We start from the raw sequence: 24,351 nt of genomic DNA on the forward strand, positions 1-24,351 counted from the left end.
TTTCCATTTATTCTCAGAGACTCATTGTTTGTACCATCAGAGAATACCAGCTCATAATTAAGGTTGTCTTCTTGGACTTCTGGATAGCCGGTCCATTCCATTGAAGATTTCTTTCTCATTACCACCTCCCTGGAACAGAAAGTAATCTTGCCAGATGGTGTTAGATTGTACAGAACACCAATTTGTTGAGTTATTCACTGGTGAAACAATTCCATGCTGTAGCATTGCGCAAATTTAGGGAGTGAAACATTGATGGGGTGAGTTGAGATTCTATAGAGTGTGCTGGTTGATACACATAGTGTCTTTTATTTAGCTAGTGGATCGGGTGGTTTGCTGCAGTACTTTCATGCACCAGTTTCAGTCATTGTAACAGTCAGCTACCCTCTCCAAAACACAACCTCCTGACAGGTATGGACTGTGAGAATGGTGATGGCCTGTAATGAGACAGATTATCAGGGAGTAAGAGCAGTAGCAGTAGACAGATGAGAGAGCAGGAGGAAATGGCACCACATGCAGGTGAAACAAAATAGTGAGATACTCTGCACGACAAGGTGGCCAGGTCCAGCTCAAAGTGCGAAGGGCAAAGGGTTCCCAAAGCTTTCTACAACTAACAGGTTTTAATACTTGAGATCTAGCTTTGATCGAGAGAGATCTACTGTCACAACAAATCCAGAATTGCCTTATGATTGTAAAGTGCCTGCCAGGATAGTAAGCGATAAATGAGATTATTTGGTGTCTTGGCAGTAGGTACAACTTAATACTGCATGTTGGCCTGCAGCAAATAACACGGGCAACATTCTTGTTTTGTATATGGCCCAGATCTCATTCAGCCTCTATGGTTTACATCAAGATAAATGTTCAGATATATAAAATGACTTTCATTACTTTGTCTTGGATCACACAAAAGGCTGCAGAATTGCATTCTGCATTTTTCATTGGTGATGGGGAAAATGCAGGAAAATGGATGTGAAAAATGTTAGAACAACTGTGATGTATTGAATGGAGGAGCAGGCTCAAGGTGCTGAATGGCCTTCTCATGTTCCTATTTCATATGGCCCTATGATAGTTAATTTTAGAGGATTCTGCTTTTCATTTAGGTTCTGTCAGAAACTTACAGAGCCGAGTAACATCTTTTACTGACTACTCCTTAACTTCTTGCTGTTTAAGTCCTTTTGGTTTTTGAATGACATTAGGGTCAATACAAGCCTTTCTATGCAGGTATGAAAATCCCTAAATGTGAGGAACATAGAAAGTTCCTCAATATTTTGTGTAAACCATGTTGGAGCGTTGCTTGTCATATACCTTTCATATCAAATGCAAATAGGTCTGCACCATGTCCTTGAATGTTCCTCAGCTACAAGCAGTGTTTTCTCAACCAAGAATCCTTACAACAATATTGTGACACATATCCCATGCCTCACTTGAAACTTGTGAGATGCCCATTGACATAAATGTCAGCTTGCCAAATTATTTGGTCTGTGTCATTGAACTCCCCTTAGAGACCTTTCTTCTACAGAAAGCTGTTCTACCTCATTTACCCCTTAGTGTTGGTGGTCCTCATAGTCCTTTTGATTTATTGTTTTTCTATGGATGTGCCCTGCTTCAGTACATTTCATGAAAGTCACCTATCGTTTGACTCAGTTTTAATCACAGGTTTGTTTATTATAGCAATGACATTGACTTTTACCGTGTGTGTGTGTGTGTGTGTGTGTGTGTGTGTGTGTGTGTGTGTGTGTGTGTGTGTGTGTGTGTGTGTGTGACATGATCTTAAGAATTGAGTGACTTCTGGAGATATCCTGTGATAAAGTTTGATCTTCTCTTAGGGGTCTTCTCTGGATCACCATCTGATTCACCATCTGAATGTCTTTCTCTCGAGTCAAATCTTCTCTGGACTGCTGTAGATCTGACAAAGACTCATCAATACTGCTTACAACAATTTTGTCTTTTATGAACTCTGAACACACCATAGCCATGACTACTCTGTAGAAATCATTAATGAAACCATCAACGGATTTCCCTCATCTGTATTCTTTTGTTAAATCTTGCTCTTTCAAAACATTTATTAGTCCTGAAGTTGGAAATAATTGCTAAAGGCTTTCAATGCTTCTCTGAATGCGTCTGCTGTTTCTTTTAACCCATGCTGAGCAATCATATCATTTGCTGTACTCTCAATTGCTTGCAGAAGTGTATTTATTATTCAGCTTCTGAATTAGTATCCAGGTTAGAGGCTATTATCATAGAATCCCTAGAGAGCAGAAAGAGGCCATTTGACCCATGGAGTCTGCACTAACACTCCAAAGAGCATCCCACTTAACAGACCCAACTCCTCATCCCATAACCTGCATAAAGTTTTTACTATGGATAAGCTACCAAATCTGCACAGCCCTGGATATTACAGGGCAATGTTTATTGTGCCCAATCCACCTAATCTGCACATCCTTGATTGCGGGAGGAAACCAGAGCACCCAGAGGAAACCCACACATACACAGGGAGAACATGTAAAGTCTACTAAGACAATTGTCCAAGGCTGAAATCAAACACATTTCCCTGGCACTGTGAGGCAGCAATGCTAACCCCTGTACTGCCTTACCATATTCAATGGCTCAAGAACTCTTTTTCTCCAGAATATCCAGTTTTATGTTCTATTTGGTCCATCTCAGAAATTAAAACTGCCTTGCAATTTTGCAATATTTCTGTGATTGAGTATTTTAACTTTGATTCATAGGGAGATACAACATGGAAACTGACCCTTTGGTCCAACACTGAGCTGACCAGACATCCCAATCTGAGCTAGTTCTATTTGGCCCATATTGCTGTAAACCATTCCTCTTCAAGTACCTGTCCAGATGCCTTTTATTTGGCAGTAGTCTCCTGTGCTTTGCTGCTGTCCTCTGGGTTTCTTCAATCTTATTGGCTTTAATTGATGATTGCTGTATGCTTTCTGTAATAGAGGTTTTCCTAACTTCACAGCTTTATGTAGATTTCCAATATTTTGCAGCTTTTTAATGGACAATTTTTTAGTCAAAAGTTGTTTCAATCTTTGTACTGTAATGGAGTCTCCTGAAATTGGTGACTGCATTAGATCAAAGTTACTCATTTCTTTAAGTTGCTCAAATCTAATTTACTTTAAGTGATTGAGTTTTCAATTTCCCTGGTATTCTTGGGTTATGTGAAATTTTCTCTTGGTTTTGTTCGTTCCACTTTATTATTTTGGCACACCTTCTGGTCTCTGTGCTGCACTTGATCTGAGCTGCCACAATATTTTTAAAACTTTGCCCTTTACGTCTGAATTACTGTACCATTTAAAGCTTCCCCTTTGTACAGGGGGGTTTTAGTTTTGACTGAGACCATCTACAGGCCTGTTTAATTTACTGCCTGAACTTAGACTCGGAACAGCTCTGACAGAACACAGCATCATGATGTGACCTATGCTCCTGTCCTGAAGCTGCAGGTTTCTTCTGTTTCAGCATGTATTCTTTCATGTCCGAAATGATTTCTGCATTATTCTTTGAAGCATGCCTCAGTGCTGAGGTGCTTGTGTTGCCAAAATGTTTAGAGGGTTTGCTAGCCTTAGAAATTGGCAATTCTGCTTTTCTTGAAATCTTTTGGGTTACCAGCATAATTGTCTTCTTTTGAGTGGTTCTGTTAAATTAAATCTTGAGCTCCCATGCTGATCATCATGTTGTGTATAAGACCACCTATATCTTGAAAGAGTTCTTTAGAGGTATACATGGTTTAATGTGCATGAGGGTAGTCACCTTCTGGAATAATTAGGAGAGTATTGTAGGCAAGGAGACAATAGTGTAATGTAGCCAGTCCAGCCTAATGCTCTGGGACCATGGGTCAAAACACACAATGGTATCTGGTGGAATTTAAATTAAGTTAATAAATTTGGAACTGAGAACTCCTTTTTTCCTTCCGCGAAGTCCCCACAATATAATTGCAGTGGTTGGTGTTTACTGCACTCAATAAAGTATTAATGCTTCTGAGCATTTACAGACACATATAAACATACAGTAGGCACGATGTTTCACAAAGTCACCCAATAGCCATAGATACATATGAGGAGCTGAGCCAACTCCTTTATATACTATTCCACAGCCTTACTTATCCCAATCTTAGAAAACACTTTCTCTACCTCATTTAACATCTCTGCCCTCTCTCAGTTAAAATTGCCAGATTAGTGGCAGTTTCTGACCAGGTGGGAAAAGTTTGTCTTCTAAATTCATGCCTGTGCCCAGGATTGTTTGTATCTTAGTTACATTGCATCCCCTCGGCAGAGGGTAAGAAACCTTCAGTCTGTCATCTCAATTGAATTTTGTTTTAATGGAATCACTATGTTGTAGATAGTAGCCATTTGGCCCATTGAGTCCACACTGACGCTCTGAGAGCACTTACCCCACCCATCATCACCCCTACCCTATCCCTGTAGCCCTGCATTTCCCATGCCTAACCCACCTAACCTGCACATCCCTGGGCAATTTAGCATGGCCATTCCAACTAACCTGTACATCTTTGGACTGTGGGGGGAAACCAACGCACCTGGAGGACACCCACACAGACACAGAGGGAACATGCAAACTCCACACAGCTGGACACCTGAGGGCGGAATCAATCCCACTGTGAGGCAGCAGTGCTAACCACTGAGCCACCATGTTGCATTTCTGAATGCCAAAGATGAAGTGCAGCAGACAGATTTACTGCTGCAGAAAGTTTCTTTCAAGATTGCATGAAGGCACTTCCAATATACTTTTTTAAGGACTCATAGGTCTAAAGGATTATGAAAACTGGTTCATTTGAAAGACTGAAATGTGGACATTTAAAAGCAAATCATAGAAAGCTCACTTTGTACCTTTTTAAAAAGACCTTTACCTGTTTTAACCTAACTGCTTGGACTTACTCGCTGGAGTTCACAAAGGGGTTGTGGCTGTTTGATAATTTCCGTTGTTCAGTTGGCTTGCTGAGAAAAAAGTCACATGACTCATCCTCTTCCAACTGTTTTGAAAATCTATTCTGAGAATCCAGTGTGACAGCTGAGAAAAACTGATGCAGCTATTCCCTTGAGAAGCTTCTGGGAGACTTCTTCTAGACGTCACCTGGGCAAACTGTTTTTGAAGACGTCCTAGTGATAGCTGCCTGTGTCTAGTTACAAACACATATGTCTGGTGATATCTGTCTACTGGACCAAAAGCCGTATTCCACATCTTATCCTTCATTTTCACTAACTAGCAAGAATTTGGACAGTGTTCTTTGCAGATGATGCCTGTAGAAACAGTTTCTTTAACTTGTTTTTAACTGCTATGCATGGGTGAGTCTGTGTTAAATTATTTAGAAAGATTTATATTGAAACTGTCTTATTTCAACTGTTGACAAACTTTGCTTCTTTACTTAATAATTCTGTTCTTTTAATAAATCGGTAGTTTAGTTGCTTCTCAAAGAAACCTAGTTACTAAATTTGCATTCTGAAAAAATAGATTGAATATATATGGCTCAACTATATCGATAAAAGAGTAGATGATTTATTTTTTATGATATGCTGTGACTAATGGAGTAGTGGAACTACAAGAGACAATGCACTCCTCCCACGTTACTCATAACAGTATGTCTTCAACTGTACTATGAAAAATTATAGTCTAAAATAATGCCACAAATGCATGACATTTTTTTGTTACACAGGTTCAATTGTTAGTCTAGCTGCTGGAGGACAGCTTATTTGCCTTTCATTAACTTGGAAGCTGAAGTATACACATTCTGTAGATAGTACAAGTCTTCACAAGGATTCCTGCTGATTACGCAGTAAAGAAAGTACTCGTTTAACAGCTGGACAAAGTGGAGCCTACTTACGGGAACCACTTACTGAAGATTGTTCCGTCACTGAAGGGATTCAAACTACTTGAGTGAAAGCTCACATTTATTAATGAAACTATAAACAATGTAGAGGTCTCAATGTTGCTTAGGGCTTTCTAATGGATAAGAAAATCACCAAAGAGATTTACTTGAATGGTATTAGAGTTAGATACAACTGTTTACGCGTAACTGTTACTTCACCATCAATTGTCAAAACATGCCTCAGGTCAAAATAGATGGAAGTCTGATTGCAGTTGATTGTATAGTTATCACATATTCGGGTACTCTCATTTTGTAAAGTTGATAGGCTCCCAGGGTATTTTTTGTAGAAGGAACTGAAATATTAAATACAGCAATATAGTAGATACAGCAAGCATAGACCATCAGAAGGTTTCAGTATGATACCTTAATGCGACATGTCAGAAGTAGAAGGGATTGAAAAATGGCACACAAAATGAACACTTCCACACATTGAATTTGCTTTGACATTTATTTTGAAGTATTTTCTGATCAGCTTTGTTCTATCTAATCTGGTCAGTTTGCATATTACCTACTCCAAATCCATTGCATTATATATACGATTGACAAGAGTTGCCTGAGAATAGATCGCTAATGAAAACAACTTCCAATGTTTGGCCAGTCTGAAAAACTCATCTAACACGTTGCCTTTAAGAAATATTCGCCTCGAAATTGAATTGTATGACCGATGTCTTATTGACTTCGCTCTTTAGGAACAACATGACGCATCATTTAGAAAGAAGAAACTGGACTGGGGCAGAAAAAAAGAGGTTCAAGTTATAATAAGTAATTTCAGCATGGTAGGAACGGGCTGAAATGATGGGTCTGCCAGTGCCTTTCCATTGGTGGATTTTGGGAAGGAAGTAAAAGTGGGCTGAATGGCGTTGGGGAACTGTACGTCAGCAATGGAAACCATGGATTGATGTTCTGTGGTAGAGACATATTTTGGGGGGAGATAGGAAAAAGTGATAAGAAAATGCATTATTTCTTTCAAATAATGAATATGGCCATTGGCAGGGCCCAGACAAAAATTACATCATGGCCTGATAACCAGGACCTGGGGCTCTATGGGGCCCCTGTGCTTGGGTTGGGGACATCACCCTATTGAGATATTTCATGCACAACGACTGACGCAAGTAGACCAATTACGGCATTGACTTCTGGTTCAGAAATCGTTGCCATACATGGGTCTCAGAGGCTCTTATAGCTAATAAAAAAATTAGAGGATTGCTGACCAGGAGGCACACAGCCTGGTGCTAAAGCTGTAGGCAGGGTCATCCTTGTGCTGAGGCTGGGAGATGCTCACTGTGGTCAATGTGGGACTGTGGTCCTTTGCTTGGAATGGTGTCTCAGGTCAGGAATATCCCCAGAGCCTATCCTGTAACATTTGAAGAAGTTCCAGTTTCCTGACCATAACCACCTCCTCTTTACTGTAGATGTACACTCCCTCTGTACCATGATCCCCACCAACAGGGTCTGAAGGTTCTCAGCTTCTTCACTCCCTGGAGGCCCAAACTGGGTCAAACATTGTATGAATTTGTGCTTTGTTTCCCTTCCATGCAGTGGATGCTTGGTACCAATCATCTTGGCTATCCCTACTATTCAACAAAGATCTTGCTTTCCTGGGACCATGTTTCACCCCTCATTAAAAAAAACCCACACAAAGAGATCTTTCACAATTTTAAGGACTTGGAACCCTAGGAGTAACCATATTGCAGGACTCATATGGTCAATACCAGCAGAGATAAGATCTGACTGTTGAACCACTATCATAACATGAGAACCTTGGTACTAAGACATCAACTTTGCTGCCTTTGGAGGACACAATGGTCAGGAGAAGGTCAATTCAAAGAACCACTTGGCAGGTACACCTTCTTCTAGAAAGATAAATCAGAAGATCACCAACTCAATGAGTTTGGCAACTGAGCCATGATTAGAGATGGGTGTAGAGAGACTGGGACTGAGGGAAGCGAGAGAGATCAGAATGCGGGAGAAGAGAAGAGATTGGGATCTGGAGGGAGGGGGTGGAGAGAGATCCAGGAGTGAGATACTTGGCATTGGGACCCTGGAGATAACTGGAGGAGTGTTGGGTGGAAGAAAGCTGGGAAAGAGAATGGGTTGGGGGAGAACAGGAGAAGCCTCTTCAGTTCTACTGATTCCAACATCCAGTATTCTCCCAACCCCTCTCTGATCCCCCAACCCATTCACCCTGCCATGAGGTTTTCTCTGCTGCTGATTTCCATTCCAATGCCGCCTCTGTTCTATGCACATGTATGTTTCCGGGTGAACACACAGGCGCAGTTGCCCTGTCGTTTCGGTATAAGCAAACATTGCCTCATAAAAAATGTTGTTGACCATCGCAGCAAGCCACTGTGTACCACAAATAAGTGTCATGACTCTTCAGCTCACCCTCACCCAAGAATAGTGCACCACAGTCAACAGTGCATGTGCCAAAACTATAAAAGTATCAGATGAGGCCAAAGAGGAATTCTATTCCAGCTTTGATCACTTGTCCTATGTTCCAAAAACAGACAAGCAAGATTTCAATGCTGGAGTTAGGAGAATTGACAATCAAGGCCTGGGGAAAGTAAAAACCAAATGGAGTACTCCTTCTGATGATATTCTTCGAGCATGGTCTGGTCATAACAAACACCTTATTTACGATTTTAGAGAAGATTTGTAGCTTGGGTTGTGGATGTTGTGGTTGGTTGGCTCGCAGGGCTGGTTCATTGTTCCGCAGACGTTTCAGTACCCCACTGGGCCACATCATCAGAGCAGCCTCCGATGAAGCGCTGTCGTGTTTTCCTGAATGTTATTTAAACTCTGGCGCCGTTAAGCTGGATTATCTCACTTCCGGTTTTCCTTCACAATGGAGTGTATATGGCGTCTAGCTGTATGTGTTTATCCACTAAGAAGACCATCAATAAACACATAGAGCTAGACGCCATATACACTCCATTGTGAAGGAAAACCGGAAGTGAGGTAATCCAGCCCGACGGACACCAGAGCTTAAATACCAGGTGGGAAAACACAACAGCACTTCATTGGAGACTGCGCTGATGATGTGACTCAGCGGAATAACGAAACATTTGCAGAACAACGAACCAGCTTGGTGAGCCAACCAACCACAACAAACAACTTATTTTGTGAGAGAGACAAATACAAGACCTCATGGCAAGACCCTCACTCCAGACATTGGCATCTGCTTGACCACACCAGCAAGGGAGCGAGGGACAGGAAGGATATTCACACATCATCACATAAGCTGATGTCTGCTGGACCAACCACCACCTAGACCGTTCCAGTATCTCCGTCAAACTCACTCCAAGACAGCAAAGTTAACCGAAATGCTGCTGGAAGAAATTCGATGTCAATGGTCTCGAGGAGTCTGTGAAGAACAACACAGCCAGTCCCTCACAGCCAACCTGATGACTTTCACCAAACTGAACCACATAGTGTCCACCATGTTTGGTCTACTCAAAACCATCAAGCAGCAGCTGAAAGTTTCTCTACCAAAAGACTGGTATGACAAGAATAACCAGTAGATTCACAAGCTACTAAATCACAAGCACAAGGCTTTTCTAAACAGGAAACACCAGCAAAATTTGAAGGAAATGCTGGAGGGTGACAAATAAATGAATGATGAGATTCAACAAAAGCCCTGTGATATAAAGAACAGGTGGTGGATCTAGAGAGTACAGGAAATCCAGCAACTCACCAATTACCTAAGGACCTATCCCCGGTGAGCCAAGAATGAAGTGGCAGTTATAAAGGACAGTGCAAACTGAAAGTAGCAACGCGAGGATCTCTTAAACCAAAATTCAGTTGTTATTATGGATCATGCTAACCATATCACATGACATGCTATCCGCCATCATCTTAACACCAGCCAAGCAATGCCTTGGTGCTTGTTGGAAAGTTCTGGTGATGAGGAAATCTACCAAATGACTTTGACAGTCTGCTCAGGGAACTGACAGATCACCCTTTCACTTTCCCGGGGTCAGGTAGAATCTCAGTACTTGGTGACATTTTGTGTACCGAAGGTCTATGCGCAGCTTGATGCAGCCGCATACGAAGGTGGCAATCGGAAAACAGACGCCATTGGGTAAGTTCTCCCCCAAATTATCCAGCATTCTGTACATGGACTCCTGCAGACACAGTCCATCTTAGACATCCAGATAAAGTGGAAGCTGGCTCGGGTGGCTGAAACAGCCCCGCTTTGGGGAATGGGTCAGACCTGCACCATGTACAGCAATAGATGCAGTGCCTGACAAATGATGACCAGGTTCTTACCCACAATGAAGACAGACCGCTGCTCCCAAAGACTGGTTTCTGCTTCACTTTGGCAAAGCCGGGATTTTGTGCACACCCAGGCCCCTCCAAAATAGATCCCCAGTACTTTCAGGTAATCACACTAACTGTGAGATCCTTCATGTACACCCAGTTGGTCTGCAGTGGTTTTGTCGAGGTTTGCTGAACCCAAAACATCAACTTTCCTGCTCTTCTGATGCTGCCTGGCCTGTTGTGTTCCTCCAGCTTTGTGTTATTGCTGACTCCAGTATCGGCAGTTCTTACTATGTCTGAGCGCTCTCCAGTCTGTTCCCCGGAACTCCCATCAAAACAAATATTGTCTGCACGTGGAAGACCACCAACTTGGTGAAAGACGCTCTTTGTCTGCCTAAAATTTGTTAGTCTTCCAGAGCAAGGAGCTGACCTCAACTGAGTATTGCAGGCTGGCACATTCCAAAACCTAGGATCATGTGCTGAGGGATGCACTAAAGCTTGGGGCAGCTGCCGCCAAGGTTCAGTAGGGAAAGATCACTATCTGGGGTCTTCCTGCTGAAGTTATTCGGGGGGTCCTTTCAGTCATTAGATCCTCCTACTGCCTCAATACACTTAAATATAATCTTATATGTGCAGAAGATGCCTTTTGTTTGTTGAGATGGAGTCAAACACACGTTTGTTTACTTGATATACTACTGAGCAGAACCAAACTGCATTTGTGATACAACGTTTTTTGATGAATAAATATGTCTTGAAATAAGATAACATTATCTCAGTATAATTCCACCCCAATATAAGGTTGAAAAGGCTGTTTCAACAGTTAAGAGCCAATAAGACTACTGCCATTGACAAAATCTTGAGCAAAATATAAAAATATGGTAAAGAGGCATTTTGGTACGATATGAACTCAACTTCCTCATCAACACAGTGCATTGCCAAAGATCTCAAAGCTCATGAATACAGAGCAACTGTGTTGGACTTGCAGACAATGTATGTCTCAATTCCTTGGAGAAATATGATCAGAGATGCTTCTGGAAAATCCTGTCAATTCAATGGTAGTTTCGATGCTCCAATATCAGTGACCTCTTCCAGGCCAATGTGCTCAGCAGTGAGGCATTGGTGATAGTAATCAGATCTGTTGGGTAGGCCACGTTGGTTGTGTACCTATGTATATCTAGCATGAGATTTCCAAAACAAGCTCTTGTGCTCTGAGCTTTGTCATGGCAAGTGTTTATCAGCAGGCACAGAAATGCTAGGAGTTGTTTGTAAATATCTTAAGGGTTCCCACCTTAATCAACCTTTTAGGTAGTGGGTTTCAGTCCTCAGCAGAAAACAGAACAATGGCTGGGATTACTCTGAGCATCCTGTGTTGATTGAGCAGGCAGAGTTGTAGAGAATAAAGTCGCCAAAGTCTTAACAAACCATAGGACTGCTTTCTCTCTCACAAGAGAGAGTGAGAAACGGCTAGCTGTGCTTTAACCTGAGTGTCACTATTCCTCTGTTGAGAGGAAAGGCTAAGCGAGAGTCCTTCCTTGAACAATGCCGAAATTGAACCTATGCTGTTTGCATCACTTTGCATTGCAAGAGATAGTAAAAACTGCCGATGCTGGAGTCAGAGATACCACAGTGTGGAGCGGGAGGAAAACAGCAGGCCAGGCAGCATCAGGCGAGCGGGAAAGCTGATGTTTCGAGTCAGGACCCTTCATCTGACCCAAAACCTCAACATTCCTGCTCCTCTGATGCTGCCAAGGCTGCTGTGTTCGCCAACTCTGTGCTTTTGTTAAGTTTGCACTGCAGCTAGCCATACAGCCAAATGAGGTAACCGTCTCCGTCCCTCTGGAAGGAATTGACAGTCCAGGTCAGCGACCTGTCACCAGCCACACACTCCTGGGCAAAGTTGTCTCCTCCTCCTCCTGCCCTGAGAGCCCCGCCCTGACAGAAGGGGGCAGGCGAGCGCGGTGACGTCACGGACGTGCGTGCAGACGTTGTGTGTTTTGAAAGGAGGAAGAGAGAGAGAGAAAAAGGGAGTCGTGGGTGGGGGCGGTAGCGGTGAAGAGCTGGGGGGAGGGGGCGGTAACAGCAGCAACAGGAGCTCAGGCGGCAGGGGCAGGCAGGCGAGTGAGCGGGCGGTTTATGGGCTGTGCAGGCCCCCACTCCGTGTGCCAGAAAAGCCAGTTCGGAGCCAGCTAGGAGGCGGGGAGAAGCGGTGCTCGGGCCTCGGTTTCCCGGTCCCGCGAGCTGTGTGAGCGGGAGAGGCCGAGCGGAATATGAGGGAGGGAAGGTAAGGTACGGGAAGAAGGGCTGGGCCTCGCGCAACTTGCCTCCAGGCTCTTGAGTGGGAGCAGCAGGGGGTGGCAGTACTCAGCACCCCTGCAGCTTGACTCACTGTTCTACATTTGTACAAAAACGAAATACATTTCATCAAGGAACCCATTAAATGAGTGTGCGACCTATCATCGTATGGCATATGTTGACCAATGCAACTGCATGCTCAAAAATCATATGGGTGGTTAGAAATTTTTATCACGTTTGTAATAATTCTAAAATGTAAAACGAGATTTTTGTGTACACTACAGAGGAAAGCATTTGGCTGCTCCCACGAATGCAATACAAGTCTGAAATACTAATTTGTGTAAATTTAAAATTGTACGATGTACTTCAGTTTAGTTAATGTTTATTATGTGTATCCTCCAAAAATACCAGTAATTCCAAAAATCGCGTTAAAATGCAAAGAAGTGGACTAAAAAAGTATTGAAGGAAAACTAATATAGATAATGGGTATAAAGAAAATGGTAAAGAAACATTATATTTGCATATAAAAAATGCATTAATGTTTGAAAGAAGAGCTGTAACTATGCCAACAGCATAGTAACTATGGTATTGAACTCACTGCCATAGGCTACGCAGAGTTGGCCGATATGGTGCTTTCTGATGGTTGTGATTTCACGTGCAGAGTACGTGGTTGGAGGTGAGCTGCACGATTGACCCTTAATACATAAGGAAAAATGAATTGCCAAAATAATTCTGCAACAAAATTACTGCTGTAGTATTAAATGTGTAATTTAATGTTGTAAGATATTTAAACTAGCCAGAATGGCTTTTGCCACTTCAAGACTACAAATATAGCAGACCCTATACATGTTTGACTCTGCCTAATTTTCCTACACCGAAAGCACCAGGCTTTTAGTAATACAGATGTACATAAACTGGGGCAATAAAGTTTATCGTTAAATGCAGAGAACTCAGGGTCTTTAATAACAATCTTTGTGGAGTCTTTTTTAATGACTTAAGTGGAATAAAAACAGGGCTGGAGAAACCCAGCAGGTCTCGCGGTATCTCTGGAGAGAGACAAACAGTAAACATTTGTGTGCAATATGACTGTTCTTTGAAACAAGTTGAGAAGTGAGATCCTTGTCTCATTTCATTCATACTGTAACTGCATTGGCATTTGTTGGCGTATATAGATCTGGTTAAGAGCGAGTTGATATGCGTGGACGGTTATTTTCCTATGATGCATCTGTGTAACCATACACTTCAGAGCAGTATTGTGTAAATTTCTGTAAACTTGCGATAACTTCATTAGTGGTTTTTTCCAAGTTTAAATCTGGACAGTCATCCCTGGAAAAGGGGAGGGCAAGGAGAATCAGAGTTTTACAGAAATCCAATCCTGTTTTTGGCCACGTTTGGCTGAAGATTGTGGATGCCAAATATATTGCTGCTGCTAAAACTTAAAGCATCAACTACTTGTTCAAGAATAAGAATGGAACCTGGGACTTTCCTGATGTGAAAGAAATGACTGGCTTATTTACAAGATGAAACAGAAGAGATTGTCGTTGGAATTGTTGTAGTGAATGACTTAATTTCCCTAGACAGTGGTAAAATGAGTTGTTTTCTGGACCCTCGAGACATAACTGTTCTGCTCTATGATGATTATCTTCGCCCTGAAATGTCCTCAATTCCCTTCGTTTCCTCCTTTCCCAAATGGCAGTGATTTGTACTAAAATTTATTTCTGTACTTTACAGCTGTCTTATGTTACATCAGGCACACTCTTCATATACAAGTCTAGACAGTGATTGCCAAGCTCATGACTGTTAGTGGCTTCATGATAAACTTCATGTCGTATTTGAGCAATTCAGTAAATTTGGGTGACATGCTTGGAGTTTCAAATAATACGGTATTCTGATTGCACCTTACCAGTCCAGCACAGGAGGTACAATGCTTGGCCTTTTGACCTTTCCTTCCCATCTTTCAAAACTAGAACAGCTCCTTGCAGATGAAACATTGATTCATTCAATTTAGTAGACTTTTCCATGCCATATGCGTATTGTTGGCAATGCCAGCATTTGTTGCCCATTCCTAATTGCCCATGAATGGTGTGGCTTACTCTGACACTTAACTCTCTAGCAGGTAAATGAAAATCATGTTATTGCCGGTCTTGAACCACATGTAGGTTAGGGATGGTAAATCTTTTTACTTAAAGGACATTAGTGAATCAAATGGGTTTTCCCTACAATTGTTCATCACTCACTGAGACAGGGTTTTGAGTCTAGATTTTATGGAGTGAATTCAAGTTAATTAATTGGCGTGGTCATCTGAGCTGCAGTGACATTACTGCCAGTTTAGTTCAGTTGGCGGACAGTTGTTTGTGAAGCAGTGGGAGTTCAATTCCTATCACTGGCTGACATTGCCAGGACCCTAACCCTTTCTCATCTTTTCCCTCTACTAAGGTATGGTGATCCTCATGTTAAATTACTACCAGTCATCTCTCTAATGAGATAGCAGCTGTATGGTGTGATCAGACTTTGGCAGTACACACGTGCCACTACCTCTGCTCTACTGTATTATTTACTCTATTGTGAAAACCGGTCCACCCTATTCCCAATCTGACCTTTGTCTTTAGTCTCCTATTGTTCTAGTTAAGCATGAAATAGCTATGTTTAATTAACCTAGTCTGGCATGTTTTGACAAACAGTTGGGGCAAATGGGGCTTAACCCGAACTTTCTGACCCCCAGGTAGGAACATTCCCACTGTGCCATAAGATCCCCAAGCCTGATTCAGTTATTTTAATCAACTTGTTTGGACATGTTTTGACGCACGTGTCACAGAAAATTGAACCTGGACCGAGAGGCCTAATCACAGCTTTCTTTGTGCATGGTCAGTCACACAGGGATCAGCAAATTATGTTGATTATAGATGTTTTTAATCGACCTATTTGGGCTTGTTACAACCCATGTATGGGGTAGGTTGGTCTTGAACCCATGCCTCCTATTTCAGAGATGAGTCCGCTCCCACTACACCATGTGTCCTAAACCTGATATAAACTTAAGAAAACTACCCCATTTTTCAATTAGGCAAGTATTAAATTCAACCATGATCAGGCCATAATATTTAACTTGATTGCTCTAGATGGCAGTTGCTTTGCTGTCCTCATTTACCCTTGGTCTAGACCCATCTTTATTTCTTTAATTTTGCTAGGCAATTCCCTTTTCCTTTTCCTGAGTGTCTAGCATTTCTTATGTGACATACAATGTTGGCATACAGGTACAGCAGGTAATTAGGAAGGCAAATTAAATGTTGACATACTAGCAAGAGGATGGGTAAAATAGTGGCGATGTCTTTACTGCTGCAACTTTACAATATATTGGTGAGACAATTCCTAGTGTACTGCATAAAGCTTTGCTCTCCTTATTTTAAAGTGCACTCATTGGGAAGGGGGTTCTTGAAGCACAGTGATAGTGTCCTTGTCTCTGAACCAGATGGCCTGGTTCAAGCCCCATCTGCTCCAAAGGTAGAACAGAAGCTGCAGTTTCACAAGAAGGGGTGTTCTATTCAGGGCAGTTGAGAAACTTTCTCTTGAGGGCAGTGAATTGTCAGCATTTGTTGACCATCTCTAATTGCTTTATGGTGTTAGTGAACTGTGAGATGAGCCTTCTGGAACTGCTGCAGTCTAACCAGTGCAGGTGCATTCACTTCGACTTTTCTGTAGCAACTTGGCAAATTTGAGTGCCCTGCTAAGCTAGTACACCGTGTGAATTTGGAGCTATGTGGAGACCAGACCATGGAAGGATTGCTGAGTTCCTTCCCAAGAGAAATGATGGTGTAATAGTTTTACTACATTGACTTACTTTCAATGCCAGAGTTCCCTTTTGAATTGCATTCTACCAGCTGCTCTATTGGGACTTGAACTTATGCCCGTAAATGGTCCTCTGGATCACTATTCCAGTGACATTACCACTGTGATTTGGTGGAATATACCTGATGGCTTGTCCTGTTCTTTCTTTCTTGTGAAGTTCATGACTTGTGTTGTTGAAAGACTCAGATGAAATTATGTGTGCGCGATTCAGGTGCATTATGTTGAAATTGCAACGTTGCTGCAAATTATTGCTGTTAATGGACAGTACAAATATTAATGCTTCATAAATTGATTATAAATGTGGAGTCCTTTTGTAACAAAAAATTTTTTTGTAGGGATGTCTTTCGATGTAATCAACTCTCGCTGCTGCATTGATGTATGATGAGGAAAAATATTGTTCAGTAGGAAATGAAGATAGAGGTACTGGTGAGTGTAGTGGCTACTTTTAATAGTTCAAAGGGCACTGGAATCTTCTGTGTGGGTGTTCTTGTCCTCCTGTTTCTTGAAATGCTCCTCAATTGACATTGCTTCCCAAGTATGTTTAATGCATGTAGTTGATCAGGTTTTTGCTTTATCAGTATCTTGTACTGTGCCTGATGCTTTTGCTCTGCCTTTGTTCTTGTTAGTTCTTGGTTTCAGTCTTCTCCTTTGCTCAGTTCTCGGAAGAAGTGAAAGATACTGGGCTGTGGGGAAGAATATGACAATGTTAGTTGTTTGTGTTAACTACTTACAAAAGCCATATTTTGAATGACCCCTCAAAAAAAACCCTTTATTAATGTGTGTAATTAATTTGCTGCTTTGACACTATATGCAAAAAATGTAACAATATTGCCTGTATTTATAAGATATATAGACATAAGAACTTATATTAGGGAACTAACTCTTCTGTATTGTCTCACCATCATAAGGCTAAGAGTTCAGATTTCTAGAGTTGTGTATTTAACCACAGCGATTTCAGAAATAGTGCAGGAAGGATTAATCCCAAGAGCCTGTGCCCCGATTTTGTAGGTTTCCCAGCTTTATCTGTTGCAGTATTAAACAATGCAAAAATCAGGGCAATTAACTTACAGATTTGCCTCATTTTAAACTTCAGAACTTTTGCTTTGAACAATATTACTAAGAAAATATTAAATTTAGATACAATGATACACATGCTGATATAATGTTAAGAAACTGATAGAAGATTGCAAGTTCAAGTTCCACTCCAGGGACTTGAACATAAGCTCTAGGTTATGCCTTTGGAGCAACTGAATTCCCCTTGGTGTCCTGACTAAGATTTGTGTCTCCCCCAACAAATTTCCTGGCTGGGATCATGTTCCTTTTTGTGTGAGTGTTTAGTGCACACATTAGCTGATGTGTTTTCTACAAGCTAGCAATAAGAAACGTTCAAAAGTACTTCATTGACTATAAAGTACTTTGAAACATTTTGAAGCTGTAAAATGTTCTGTATTTGAAAACAGATGGGAGATCATCCAGGAAATTCAAGACTTCCAGATGTAATATGTTTTGTGGGGAAATTACTAGAAGTTAGGAAAATGGATAGAATGATTGGACATGAAGGAAATTTGTATCAAATCTTGTCCACCTGAGTTGAATTTTCTGATCTGATCACAATGTGGTAGATGAAGGAATGTCTATGGATTTTCTTTTTGTATATTTTGGGAAGATGTTTAGTAAAGTTCCACCTCAAGAAACATAGCAAAAATGATGCAGGTGGTAAGATTCCACCATGTAATCCACCATGAACTTCACAAGAAAAAACAGGACAAGCCATCAGGTAGGTGACAGAGTATGGCTAATGGTTATGTATTGAAGAATGTCACTTATTGAATTCTTCTGGTGTCTAAACTGGGCTCATGGATTTCCACAATATTTATTTTTAATGACTTAGACTTGAGAGTGAAATATCGGAGTTTGCTGATGAGTGATTTAGGTTGCACTTTAAGTAACGTATAACGGGAACAGAAACTTGCACAGAGATGTTGATGTGACTGGGCAAAACTGGCAGATGGAATTTAGTGTGGCCATGTCTGAGGCTGTTCATAATGGGACTGAAAAAGACAGGTTTGAAAATTATTTAAATGGTGAGAATGTATGAATTTTTGAGGGGAGAGAGTATTTTAGGGTCCTATTTTCAGATATAACTAAACATAATGTACAGGTAGAGAAGAATAATTTCAAAGGTTGATGGTAAATTAGACTTCTTCATACATTTTATACAAGAAATTTTATACAGGGAATACAGTTTAGAGATTTGAAGTTGTGCAGCAGTTCTATGGAAACTTGGTAGACCATCTCTATTGTACTCCATTTGGTTATAAATACAAACTTTAGGAACGTCATCTGCATATGGAAAGGGGTGCAGTGTAAATTCACCATAGTAACAATACAGGTAAGGACACTGCATTATGAGGGCATATCCACTAACTGAGTCTCGCTTACTCGCTTCCTCTCTCTGCACACTGTTGCCTGTGTGCACTGTATTCATTTCATTTAGATCCCATTTACTGTATCATTTGTAACTGTCAGTCCTTGAACCTTAGTTCCCTTCTGCATGTCCATGGTAGTCTAAGATTTTGAGTTAATCTCTACGTCTCACCTGACCTTTTGATAAAGTCTTTGTCTGACTGAAAATTCCTCTTGAAACTTGAGGTAACACGGTGTGAAGCTGGACAAACAGCAGGCCAAGCAGCATCAGAGGAGCAGGAAAGTTTGACGTTTTGGGTCTCAACCCTGCTCTTGCTTTCCTGCTGCTTGGCCTGCTGTGTTCTTCCAGCTTCACACTGTGTTCTCGCAGATTCTCCAGCATTGGCAATTCCTATTATCTCCTCTTGGAACTTGTTAGCTTTTCATTAGTTGCACGTTTTTGGGTCAGGACCCTTGTCACCAGTTCTAATATTTTCCTCCATGACTTGGCAACTGCCTATTTATGAACTTTCTTTTTGCTCTTTTCATTAGATGCTTTATAAAATTGCTGTTACAGTACATTCATACAGTCGATATTATGTAGTCCTGCCCACGAGTGATGCACTTTGTTTAGTAATGTGTGAATTGCACATGTTGCACTTTCATGGTTTGTCTCTGTTTTACTTACTAACTTATTCCCTTCCTTTTGCATCATTGCTAGATGCCATCAAGTATTCTCAGTATTTCTTAGCTTTAACTCTGTTTCAAGGAAGAGAAAATCATCTAATGAATTAATAAAATTTTTCTTTGATTTTCTTAGGCAGCAGAAAAGGGTGATTAATAAAAGGAGGAGAGATAAGGATGAGCAGAAATCCCCCAAGTCGGCCAGGAATTGTGTTTGCGGTGGGAGCTCGTTTGGAGGCTCAGGATTATCTGCAAAAATGGTATGTGTCCACATGTGAACTTTGTGGGGGGGGGGAAAAATGGATGTAATCCAGCCCAGAAAGTTTTTTTCCTCTGTGAGGATGCTTTTGAGTCTGAATCTGGGGTTAAACATCCCCTAAATCCCCCCTGCATTACATTTGGCATTCATTGTAATAGACCAGAAGATGGGTTGTGTGAGAAATTCCATTCGGAGCATGTTTTGATTTTGAGACCAAGGTATGCTGCTGAGAGCAGAGCAGAAGGTTTTTTCATATTTCTTCAAGGGCTGTGCGTCTTGCTTGCTAAGCCAGCATTTCTTGCCCATTTGTAATTGCCCTACAGGGCCGCCTACTTAAGGTGAACTGTTGTCTCAAACTGCTGCAGCCCTTTGGGTGTAGGGACAGCCATGGACTGTTTGGAAGGAAATGTCACAATTTTGACCCAACAACGCTGAATGAATGATTGTGGATTTCAAATCAGGATTATCTTGTCTTGATGTGATGACTTGGAGGGAATCTTTTAGGTGTGGTGTTCTCTTGCATCTGCTGCCCTTCTTCTGTGTAGATGTTTGAGTTTGGAAGGTACTACTGTGTATCTTGTAAATGGTGCATGCAGCTGCCATTGGATATTGGTGAAGAGAGTAGTAGTTTGTGATGGATGGGGTTCCAGTCAAGCAAGCTACTTTGTCCTGGTTTGTGTTAAACTTCATGTGTTGTAGGAGCTGCAGTCATTCGGGGAAGTGGAGAGCATTCCATTACACACTGTTGATTCGTGCCTTGTAAATGATGGTAGGAACTGGGGCAATGGGAAATGAATTATTCATTGCAAAATTCCTAACCTCTGAACTGTTCTTCTAACTACAATGTAGATATGGCTGGTCCAGTTTGTTTCTGGTAAATTACAACCCCCATGATGTTGCTAGAGGGGCATTCCATAATGGCAATGTTAACGTTAAATGGAGATGGTTAGATTGTTTGGTTGAAGGTGGTCATTATCTGACATTTGTGAAGTGCAAATGCTTCTTTCCACTTAGCAGCCCAGGCCTGGATGCTGCCTAGATCTTTTTACATAAGGATATAGACTGCTTCAGAGCCAAAAGGGCTCTGAATAATGTTGAACATCGTGCAGTCATCAGCAGACATCCCGGCTTCTGACCTGCATGATGGAGGGAAACTTTTACTGTGCATCGCTTGCTGAGGTTGACATGCAACATCCAAAATGAAAAGAATACTATTCTCCAGTGCCAATTTCCCTTACTTGGATTAACAGATTAAAAAATAGTTACAGAAATTCAACTTACCTTTGCCTTGAATAAGAAACAGCATGTGCAGTGCTACTGTTTGACCTCACAAAACCAATGAATTTCAGTCAAGCATGTGGCTTATATCCTTTGGCAATCAGTGTCTAATGGTGTGCTACAGAGATCACACTGTACTTCTTCAAATTGAGAACGATGAGTAACTTCATAATTTTTGAAGGTTAGAAGCAAGATCAAGCTGAATTACTTGCTAGCTGTTTGCCACATATATTCAAATATCAATAATATGTAGATGTAACTGGCAAGATGGTCATTTTTCACTTGTCTGTGGTTGCTCTTGAAGAGGTAGTGGGCCTCTTTTTGAAGATATTCCCATGTGCTGCTAATTAGTAGCTTCCTGGATTACGTGATTTGGTGAGTAATTTAGGATTCCCTTGCAGCTCCTAGCTGGGCTTAGGCAATGATAGTCATTGGTTTTGAAGATGGCTCAGGGAATGGCTGAAGATATTAGAAAAGTCATGCCCACTGAGAGCTAACAGTAGTACTGAAGACTTATGCTCTGGGACGAGCAGTGCCTGGTTAAACTGTTACAGTTCTGCTGTATTATTGGCATTGCTCCAGTAATGTAAAAAATCGTGCAGCCATATCCAGCCTACAAAAGGACAAACCTGACTCTGTCTCTCTGTCTATCTTCTCTTACCCCCCACCCCGTCACTGGCACAATAATGGAAGGGGCTGTTGACTATGTTGATCACTGCTCAGCTTAGATTTCATCAGGGCAACTCAGCTCCTGACCTCATTACAGCCTTATTCCAAAGAGCTGAAGTCCAGCAGTGTGGTGAAAATGACTGTCTTTGACATTAAGGTTACGTTTGCCCCAGTGTAGCATCAAGGAGCTGAAGAAAAATTGGTCACTGAAAATTGCCAGGAGTTAAGATTTGTCCTGTCTCAAATTTTTTATGCAGCCGCACAGATGTCTGATCTGCACACTGATCGGCATTCCTGGAGTCCTTGGTGCAGCTTAGGATTTGTGAGGAATCTTTACTTGGTGCTGTTATTCTTAGCACAAAGGAAAATTGGTCGTGGATTTTGGAAGATAACTTTCGACACCTCTGTAGAAGTTCCCCAGAGTAGTGCACAAGGAAGAATCATCAGTGACTTAACTTCGTCAGTCAGAAGTGGGGGTGTTTTCTGATAGTTGTGCAGATCTGAGGTCTGTACAGTAGCATGAAACATTTTAGAATGTAGAACAATACACCTCAGAACAGGCCCTTCGGCCCTTGATGTTGTGCCGACCTGTGAACTAATCTAAGCCCGTTCCCCCTACGCTATCCCATCACCATCCACCTGCTTATCCAAGGACTGTTTAAATGCCCCTAATGTGGCTGACTTCACTACATTGGCAGGCAGGGCGTTCCACGCCCCTACTACTCTTTGAGTTTAAAAAACCTGCCTCTGACATCTGTCTTAAATCTATCACCCTTCGATTTGTAGCTATGCCCCCTCGTACAAGCTGACGTCATCATCCTCGGAAAAAGACTCACTGTCCACCCTATCTAATCCTCTGATCATCTTGTATGTCTCTATTAAATCTCCTCTTAGCTATCTTCTCTTCAATAAGAACAGACCCAAGTCCCTCGGCCTTTCTTCATAAGGCCTTCCCTCCAGACCAGGCAACATCCTGGTAAATCTCCTCTGCACCTTTTTTCCAATGTTTCCACATCCTTCCTGTGATGGGGCGACCAGAACTGCACGCAATATTCCAAATGAGGCCGCACTAGCGTTTTGTACGGTTGCAGCATGACATCATGGCTCCTGAACTCAATCCCTCTACCAATAAACTTATCACACCGTAAGCCTTTTTAACAGCACTATCAACCTGGGTGGCAACTTTCAGGGATCTATGTACATGGACACCTAGATCCCTCTGCACATCCACACTTCCTAGAATCCTTCCATTGACCCATTGCCTTCCTATTATTCTTCCCAAACTGAATCACCTCATTTATCCGCATTGAACTCCATTTGCCACCTTTCAGCCCAATTCTGCAGTTTATCCAAGTTTCCCTGCACCATTCTTCCACACTGTCCACCACTCTACCAACTTTAGTGTCATCTGGAAACTTACTAACCCATTCACCTATGCCTGTATCCAAGTCATTTATAAAAATGACAAACAGCAGTGGTCCCAATACAGATCCATGAGGCACGCCACTAGTAACCGGACTCCAGGCTGAATATTTTCCATCAACCACCACTCATTGCCGCCTTACAGAAAGCCAGTTTCTAATTGGAACTGTTAAATCTCCCTCAATCCCACGCCTCCGTATTTTCTCCAATAGCCTACCATGTGGAACTTTATCAAAAGCTTTACTGAAGTCCATGTATACCATGTCAACTGCCCTACCCTCATCCACATGCTTGGTCACTTTCTCAAAAATCTCAGAGGTTTGTGAGACACGAGCTATGCTTGACAAATCCATGTCGACTATCTCCAATCAAATTTTTGCTTACTGGTTGATTATAAATCCTATCTCTTATAATCCTTTCCAAAACTTTTCCTACAACAGATGTAAGGTTCACAGGTCTATAATTACCTTGGTTGTCCTTTCGTCTCTACTGCCCTTCTTGAACAAGGGCACAACATTTGCAATCCTCCAATCTTCTGGTACGAAACCTGTAGACAATGAGGACTCGAAGATCAAGGCCAAAGGCTCTGCCACCACCTCCCTAGCTTCCCAGAGAATCCTTGGAAAAATCCCATCCAGCCCAGGGGGTTTATCTACCGTTAGACCTTCTAGAATTGATAACACCACCTCCTTACTAACCTCAATCCTTTCAATTCTAGTAGGACGTAACTCAGTCTTCTCCTCTACAATATTCTCCTTTTCCTGAGTGAAAACAGATGAGAAATATTTGTTTAGCACCTCTCCAATCTTCACGCGGTCCACACACAACTTCCCACTTCTGTCTTTGACTGGCCCTGTTCCTATCCTAGTCATCCTCTTATTCCTCACGTACCTGTAGAAAGCTTTAGGGCTCTCCTTCATTCTACCTGCTAATGTCTGCTCATGTCCCCTCCTTGCTCTTAACTCTCTTTTTAAATCCTTCCTAGCTAATCTGTACTTCTCCATCGCCTCATCTGAGCCATCTCGTCTCACATCACATAAGCCTCCCTCTTCCGCTTAACAAGAGATACAATTTCTTTAGTAAACCGCGGTTCCCATACCTTATCACTTCCTCCCTACCTGACAGGGACATACCTGTCAAGGACATGCAATAACTGTTCCTTAAACCAGCTCGACATTTTGATTGTTCCCATCCCCTGTATTTTGCTACCCCATTCTATGCTTCCTAAGTCTTGCCTAATCACATGATAATTGCCCTTCTTCCCCCCCCCCCCCCCCCCCCCCCCCCCCCAATCTATAACTCTTGCCCTGTGGCATGTTCCTATCTCTTTCCATTGCTAAACTAAATG

The 24,351-nt window shown here is 41.8% G+C and overlaps 1 protein-coding gene across 6 annotated transcripts in view; it reads left to right on the forward strand.

The window, feature by feature from the left end:
* The first annotated feature begins 12,194 nt into the window (after nucleotides 1–12,194).
* Nucleotides 12,195–24,351, forward strand: part of phf20l1 (PHD finger protein 20 like 1) — a 119,060-nt gene continuing 106,903 nt past the window's right edge. For 4 of the 6 annotated variants that reach the window (XM_048528396.2, XM_048528400.2, XM_048528398.2 and 1 more), the window contains exons 1-3: nucleotides 12,195–12,431; nucleotides 16,621–16,711; nucleotides 19,512–19,635. In XM_048528396.2, coding sequence (XP_048384353.1) covers nucleotides 19,553–19,635 — 83 coding nt within the window. In that variant the 5' untranslated portion in view covers nucleotides 12,195–12,431; nucleotides 16,621–16,711; nucleotides 19,512–19,552. Of the gene's footprint in view, nucleotides 12,432–13,060; nucleotides 13,119–16,620; nucleotides 16,712–19,511; nucleotides 19,636–24,351 lie in introns of those variants that run through there. The other 2 variants (XM_048528397.2, XM_059646170.1) reach the window with 2 other exon arrangements.

The sequence above is a fragment of the Stegostoma tigrinum genome, chromosome 5 (assembly GCF_030684315.1).
Source record: "Stegostoma tigrinum isolate sSteTig4 chromosome 5, sSteTig4.hap1, whole genome shotgun sequence".
NCBI lineage: Eukaryota > Metazoa > Chordata > Chondrichthyes > Orectolobiformes > Stegostomatidae > Stegostoma > Stegostoma tigrinum.